The sequence below is a fragment of the Anopheles coustani genome, chromosome X (genome assembly GCF_943734705.1).
Source record: "Anopheles coustani chromosome X, idAnoCousDA_361_x.2, whole genome shotgun sequence".
NCBI classification, from domain to species: Eukaryota; Metazoa; Arthropoda; class Insecta; order Diptera; family Culicidae; genus Anopheles; species Anopheles coustani.
The window spans coordinates 17,096,483-17,104,779 of NC_071290.1; the positions used below are offsets into that span (position 1 = coordinate 17,096,483).

The 8,297-nt window shown below is 46.9% G+C and overlaps 1 protein-coding gene across 1 annotated transcript; it reads left to right on the forward strand.

Moving 5' to 3' along the window:
* The first annotated feature begins 427 nt into the window (after positions 1-427).
* LOC131268791 (uncharacterized) lies at positions 428-3,170 on the forward strand. The gene is made up of 3 exons (XM_058271066.1): positions 428-868; positions 936-1,010; positions 1,086-3,170. Exon 3 carries the CDS (start codon positions 1,114-1,116, stop codon positions 1,783-1,785), a length of 672 nt encoding a protein of 223 aa, XP_058127049.1. The 5' UTR covers positions 428-868; positions 936-1,010; positions 1,086-1,113; the 3' UTR covers positions 1,786-3,170.
* Positions 3,171-8,297: the final 5,127 nt, after the last annotated feature.

The window sequence follows — 8,297 nt, forward strand, 5'->3', positions numbered from 1 at the left end:
ATAATTCAGCATTAATTTCTACAATTACTTTTCAATACATACACTTTAATTTAAACACGCTACGATCGAAGATGACCTAATCATCAATGATATTTTCGAAACATCTAGAACATTTCATGTTCGAAAACGTGCAATATTTCAAAAGCTTCGTCTGATCTGTTTGGGGAGCTTTCATCTGATCAGCTGCCATGTGCGTTATGTATATTATTTTACATTTCTCATCGGATTAAAATGAATAAATCTAGAAATATTAATTAAAATTTGCGGAGCAACAGTTTCCAGCCCAAGATATTTTAGTTTCGGCGATCAGAGTCAACCTATGGTAGTTGGGTGTGTTGATATATCTCAACACGGTGGAGCTTTTGCGTTGGCGCATATGACATCGGTGACGTTTGCCCTCGTTCGCAACAGTTTGTTTTGGAGGGGAGCCACAATTCGGGAGTGCCAAGCATCGTTACTTCACACCTGTGGTTAAATATGATGCTGTGCAGTGTACGACGAACCGGCTACCGACGTGCAGCAGAGCAATACAGCCACCGATCGTGACCAGCTGGCAGTAGCAAAAATTCCAAAACCCCGCGAAAATGATTTGCTGGCCGTGCATTTCTGTTCCGTAGTGTGCTCCCGCGCGTCTGCAAAATTGGTGTCCCCCCAAGATCGCGTTCTCAACCTTTCAACGCATAGAGGGCATAGGGCCTGCCAGTGCTGCTAACCGCTTCTAATGTGATAGATAGGGCATTCCACGTTGTTTTATTTTTATTCGCTTTGTTTAACCTTACTACTCACTATTCTACCCCATGCGTGCTCCCCTTTCGCCCTATGCAAGATCGTTGATTTTGATAACACTGGTTTCTGAACGTCGTTCTCGGTAGGTTGCAACTTAGCGTACGTGTTTGCACTTTCATGGTTGAATACAAACATGTTTAATATTTTAGTCTAGCGGGAAATTTTGGCTGGTCGCTCCAGTTAGCCTGTTGAGTCGGAACAGCGGTGGAGGGTGCTGCTACCAAGTAATCAAAAACCAGCTGGTCCCTCGGCCACCAACAGCGAGCGGTTACTAAATATTTTATTTTGTGTCGTTTTAGCAATCCAAATCGTCTGTTTTTCGTTACCATGATGAACGGCTCGCCGGCACCGACCTGCCTAGCCCATTTTATTCTGGCTGGCGTGACCGGTTGGTCTCTCAAGCATCTACCCGAGCACCGTTCCGATGGGATCCCGTTTGTGTTCAGCCTGCTGGTATTCCTCCTAGCATACGCGTTGCTCGGGCTCGTCCGCTTCAGTCATCCGCAGCCGAGTCTGGCGATGCGCAAACTCTACGAGCGGTTCGCCCTGCTCGCACGCGTCTGTCCACTCCCGTTCCTCAACGCACAGCTGTTCATCGAGCATCACCGGCCGGATCGGTTCTGTCCGGATTCCCTGGTCCCAATCTGCCACAAAAGCAACCTCGGGTATGCCTTTCTGCTGTCGGCACTGGTAGCCTTCGTGGCCGGATGTATCTACAGTGACCTCAGCCAGCGGCACCTGGCTGACCGTGTCGCGACCGTTGTGCTGCTGCTGAACCTCTCCGCTCTTGGGCTCGTTTCGTGCGACACCGAGAATTACTGGGGCATTGGGCTGGCCGTGTCGTTCGGCACGAAACATTTCGCGCTGCCCTGGCTGGCGGACCGGTTCTGCATACCGTTCGTGGACCTCTACACGTACGGGCTGATATTTTACGAAATCTTCACCATCAACGTTGTGATCGAGGCCCAGTTTGCCGCCGCTGAGACTGTTGTAAGATAAGAACGAACGAAGAGCGTGACATGGCAGGCGCACAAGTGAAGGCAAGAGTATAGGGAGGATATTCTTACATCACACTAAACAGACATACTAATATTTACACGTTTATAGTTACATTAGGACATTTGGTATAATTTTAAATCCAGCTAGAGTCGCACAACGAACTACGCACCGGATATTTGCTAAGGTAGTGTTTATTATTATATACATTAGAAGTGAGGCAAAGAGTACCGATAAGTCTGGGTTATTTTATATGAACTATTTTTGGACGGTTAGTACCGAAAGTGACCTACGCCTGCGTTCGTACGTACCACAGATTCAGGTTGCGTGTTTCCATGGTATTGAGCACATTCAAAGTCAAGACTGGATATAGCAGAGTATGACAACAACCGTTAGATCTACAAAACGGTGTTTTCACCGCGTTGGAGTTTACCGATAACGCCGATGAGAGGTTTCCCTTCAACATGAAGCTCTACTTTTAGCCTTTTATACAACGTTAGTAGGAAAACTTCGTCCGAAGAAAGGTAGAACCGTGACAGTGCTAACAGGGTTTAATGGGGGATGTGTTTTAAATATTTTGTTAACTGCAAATAACTAGAGCTAGGAAAAAGAAGGCTGTTCGAGGTGTTGAATAATGAACGTTCCATGAGTGGCAAGGTTTCAAGATGCTTCCAAACCAGTGCAAATAGTTTCACGTTATAACGTACTACGAGTCACACGGCAGGAGAAACATCTGCTATTATTAGGCACTGTGCTATTTCTTGATTTTGTGTTCACCAGACCGTATGTACGTTTTGTTGTTGTTAGTTTTCTGCAGTTTGCTTTATTTCACAAGTCAAGCGCTAAACGGTACAAATATGTGTGCAATATACCTTTGATGTTTTCCCCCTAGAGCGACTTTTGTTGGTCTTCATCTCTCTCTCTCTCTCTGTCCAGGCTGCGGCAAAGCGAAACAAAAAGTAGGTTAGTCGATAAACAGAAATTAATGTAATGTTTGACACGTTTAGGTGGATAGTATTACAGCAATCTGCAGAAGCGAGAAGAAACAGTGTGATGGTAAAACAAAAGTTAACGTTACTTACCATGTGGGCCGAAAGCAATAAGGCAATCTATGTTAGTAACACTCACAGCCACAACCAGCGAGATGAGGGATTCTTTTTGTTTTTAAATCCACGAATCGGGTCGACTATACTGTATCGATGAAAAGACATCACATGGTAAAATTTAAGTGGCGATCGTTGAGAGGATATTGTTAAACAGCGGTTGAACATATTCCCCGTTTATTGCGAGATGGCGCTAAATGTATACAATTCAATTCCGCTGTTGATAGATGTAAGGAATATATTTTATATGAATGTTTTATAGGAAACCTAATACATTAACAAACATTGCAATTTTGCTGCCTATTGTTTTATTTTCATAAAGCGTACGAAAAATAAGATTTTAATTTATTCAGTGGGGCCATTGCGCCATTGAAGTTTCCCGCCAGAAGCTTACAGCTGCGAGCTTTTACACAAAGCTTTGTATTTCAGCTTTCACATAGAAGCTTTTATTTCCAGTAATTTGTAATTTGAAAAAGCAGTTGTACAATAATAGTTTAACAAAAATATTGCCTATGAAATTGGTTGCCGCAGGTTTCTATTTGCCGGAATTATTCCCGAAGATGAAAACAGAAACCGTATAAAACTATCAAATGGGAATCATACAACACGTGGCCCACGTGGCGAAAGAAAAGCCATGCCTTTTCGAAACCAATCAGTGTGTGCGTTGGTCGGTTGTTCAGTTACCAAAGGCCTTACGCCACATGAAACTGGCCGGATGTGGTTTCTGTAGATGCTGGTGGGCATCATTCTCGTCTAACCTGCGCCGTAGGGTGAGGGGCTTCTAGGCTGAGTACTAAGCTTGCAAACTACTGACACAACTGCGCTGGTGCTGCCTTTTGGCCTACGACCCGCCGGTTCGGCCACCGAGAAGTAGTAGTGCCGTCAAACAGCGGCAGTCAACCAACCGCCAACGCAATTGCCACGATTGCTAAATTTAAAAGCCAGCCCACCGCACATAAACCGGCGTAGGCTGAGTGCGCGTGTGTGTGATCGGTGCCTAATGCAGTACTGCTAATGACAGCGAATGTCAAAACTAACCACTAGGTGGGAATAAATTTGTGGTTGCTTGCCAAGCATTCGCAATCGTTTGATTGCCCTGACGCTGAGACGTGAAGGTGGGGGGAGGGGGGGTTTTGGGAGGGGCGAGTGGAAAACGCAAACCGGCCCAGGCCCTCGTGGCAGCTCTTCGGCACATTCACGAGTGCGCGACCAAATAAGTGGCCGTCGGCACCGGTCGAATGTTAAAAACGGCAAACGTTGCCAAATGAAACAGAAAACATCTCGGAGCTCGGGTTTCTTCTAATGCCGTATATGATAACCCTTTTTCAGTGAAGATGAATTTGTAGTTAGCAGCCTATGCCAATTACACACCAGTACTAGTAAGGTATGAAACAAAACACTCCTTTCTCGCACTCCATTTCTATAAAAATAAAACAATCCAATTTTCATTTTGATTTAGTTTGAAACCACATCAATTATTTAAACTATATAAGGTCTTGTAGGTCCTTCCTTTCTGTACGTCATTGACAATGGGAGGAAAAGGTTGCCAAAATGTTGAGAATGCACCCCGCTATAAACATAGAGAATATCGATTAAAAACAAGCACAAAGAAGGTACTCAGTATCCTTAACTAATATTATTTTTCACAGAAGAAAGAAGTGTAACAAACATGTGGCGCTTTGTTTTATTGAACATATAGTAACATGTAAAGATACTGAATACAGCTCGAGCACAATATCTCATTTAAGCCCTTGTAATTCATTAAATGGTGATATCAAAATCATTAAGGCTCGATCTCGTTTTTCTATTAAATACCATAAAAATCACGTAGGATTTAAAACGTTAGTGATGATACTCCGTTACTTTACTTGTGTGTAAATGATGTCATTCAGCTAAAACAATGCAGAGTACTTCACACTCACCCTATCAAGGTTGCTTAGAACAAACGTAGGTATTGCGCATTGACCCCTGTTAATACATGAGGGAAGGATGTGCATTAAATGCTGGAATTAGAGACTGAATGAATGAGGTTCATCCAGCGGTGGCGGCCATCGCTGCAGTTTCAGTGCGACCGGACATTCATTAGCCATGGATCGATGGGATGCTGGAGGAGTGGATCTACTGCCACGCGACGGCTCGTCGGGGCAATACAGCGATGTTAATGATGGTCACCAACACCAGCCGGCGGCGTGCTCGGGCCCTACGATTTGTTTCATGGTGTCCGGCTGCCAGTTCCTGACGTATTTATTCCGATTCTGCAATCGAACGCGCCCGAGGGGCCCGTTTGCCCAGCGTTGCTTATCTCCTTATCAACAAGGATGCGTCGCCTGGCGTCTGGCGGATTGGATACGGACGGGCAGGGGAGGGGTGAGCTGACGAACCGTTATTGAATTTATCCTTTGGACAAAACCCCCGTCGCCGGCGTTCGTTCGAGTCGCACCGAAATTGAATTTAAAGTCGTAATGAATTTAAATCAATTTGACTTCCACGGTGAGTAAACAACTGCGGGGGGTACCGAGGTACGCGCCGTGACGCCAGGGAATGCCAGACAAAGAGCTCCGGATGGGATGCTGGGTTTGAGTTTTCGGTCGGCCGGGGGTTCCTTTTTTATATTTGCTCGGGTTATCAAGATCCGGCCAGGTAGGGCGTTCCAAAACGCTATCCTAAGTCACCGGTTGACCTCCGGGTTGCTGAGGGTTGCGTTGATGGCACAGGCTGCAAGCTAACTAGCTTCCGCCCCACACCCTGCCGAACACAAAAGACACCACGGTCGGCGGTAAACCGAAACATGCTGGATCTCGTGGGGGAGATGTGAGCATTCAACATGACTCGGTAAACATTCAATCCTCCCCCCCGGCCGAGCAGGATATCGTGAGATACCTGAATGCGCAGCCATTCCCTACCGTGTTTCTTATACCGTGTAATTTTGTGCCGTATGTCCTTACCGTCGGTGGACTGAGATGCCTGAGGTGCAACGGGGTGTATTGGGCTCATTAGGAGCGACTGCAGATTTCGAACAAGCTTCCGATACTGGATGATCTGAAGATAACTTGAACTTGAACTAGGAACATCCGATGTACTTACTTGCAAGAGGTAACGAACTCCTTCAAGTTTTTAAATCGTCCAGATTGTCTATGCCTTTACCTCTGAGGAAATTGAGGCCATTTTTCGACGGCTTAACGAAATCCTATAAAACAAGTAATCAAACACTCGCGACCACGTCATTTTCCCTAAAGTTCCATTTTCCTTTTTGTACGGAATTTCGCGAAAGCCGTCGTTAACGGAGAATGTCCGCAATTACCTCGGAGGTTAAGGTTGTGGACGCTTCAGAGCCTCAGAGTGGCGTTGCCGTCGGTATTTCGCCGTCGGTATTTCGGAATCACCTCAAATGATCATAGATATGTTCGTAGTTGAAAACAGACGAACCTGCCCGATTGCGTCAATCCTCAAGGCGATATAGGGAAATAGCGGGTAAACCTGATGCACCTAACCACCGGCCTTGGCTGGAAGCGTTCTTCTTGCGCCATTTAGAATCACACCCGAATCCCCGCCGTGTGACACTTGCTATCTACTCTGCAGCCGAAGCTGGACATAAACTTACCGGCTTGGTTTTATATTTCTGGGGCGTCGCAAATCCCGTTTGCGGGAGCTCCCAACCAAGGCGACAGTGTGCGGTACAGTTGGCATTAGTACTTCCTAGTTGGTGTATCGGTTCTTTTTTGTTGTCCAGTTCTCGTTTGCGTAAAATTCAGCCGGTCGTTGAATGCAACCGGAACGGATTCGTACGACCAAAGACCTCCGCCGGCCATAGGTTACGTTGAGAGATTGATAGAGAGAGAGAGAGAGAGCATCAGAGCAGGGGAAGCTGAACACACTGCTGCTGCTGTGAAATACATTTTTGATGAGATCTAAAAAGGTTTTGGAGTTATCGTCCCACCTTCCCCATCCCCTCAGCCGTTGAGGGTAAACCCTAATCTTTGCCATCGTCTGCAGGAGTTGGAGTCGGCCACCGGTTCGCTTCAAAGTGGCAACGCTAGGTCCACTTCGAGTGGTCGGCTCCAGTTCACCTCTGCTGGAACTTTCGACGTTGCACTCCAGTGCGCACGTCGGTGGGGGGTGGGGATTTTTGAGGCGTGGACCTCGCTCCATTATCCGGGGCAGAAGATTTGTCCATAAATTCTGGGGACATCTAGATTAGCTGTGTGGCGTAGCGAACCGGAATGCTGGGGATAATTGGAGCAGCAGCGGCTAGCATCGAAAACCATCCAAGTCCGGAAGCAGGAAACCCTCCGGAGCTGGTCGTGGCAAGCACACAAGCACACACAAAAAAAAAAGACGAAAACAAAAACAAAAAGAACAAACACCCCGAACCTGGAAACACCGGCCACACCGAGGTTGTGGCGCAATAATTTATTTTGTCTACCGTGTGCGAGAGTTTCGGGGCGCCAGGCATTGTGCCTTGCACCGGTCTCCTCCAGGCGCAGTGCAATTTGACGGCTGATAGCATTCGTTTAAAAATTAACAGCCCGCTACGAGCTTGTACGCCACTTTTTGCAGCACTTAAGTGGTGTTGTAGTGGATTTAAAGACATCCATTCGGCGGAAGATTTGCCGTTCATCCGATTCCTTTGCTAGGTTCGCAATCCATCAGTCGACGGAATGCGGTTCAAGGGGAATCAATCTGACACTCCAGAGTCCATTACGGACTCAAAATCCAAACGAAAAATGTGCACAATCAACATCGATACCTTCCAGTCCAGTTAAAAAAGAAAACATCCACACCGAGCGTACCACACGTACAATATACCTATATGTATAGCCGAATGGCATCTATAGACGATCCCGAAAACGTCGGTTTTCGCCATCCTCGAATCCATTTCATGGTTCACCGCGCAAACAACTGCTAAAAATGTCCTGGTCCCGGTCGGTACCGCTTCACGTTCGCCAAATCCGCTCGCACACGGTACTCCGGGAGGTAGGCGCGCGCCCGGAGAAAAAGGGGTTCGCACACACACAGGTTGGCTGCGGTCCATGCAGTGGAAAATCTGGTGCCCGATTTATGGAGCCTGTCGAATTAGGGCCAATTGTTACCGCTGCATGAAATTGTGGCCCACAAATCTTGCCGAAGCTAGGAACGCTTGCTCCCTGGAGGCGCGGCGGGTTGGGATGTCGATGTGTCCGATCGATAGAGCTCTGGTGCTGCGAGGACTGAGGCGGCATTCGGAGTGGAATTTCGTGGGTTTGGGTGTAACATTTCCCGGCGGTCGGCTGTTCCTTTGCCAGATGTGGAAATCTGCACAGTGCTCTTAACAGGATATGTGAGCTTATCAGTTTTCTTTGCCGTAAAGAATTGAGCACCTCATAGGGCAGGGCTTTCTAATGGTCTTAGTCTCATTCCTTTAGTCTTTTTTTA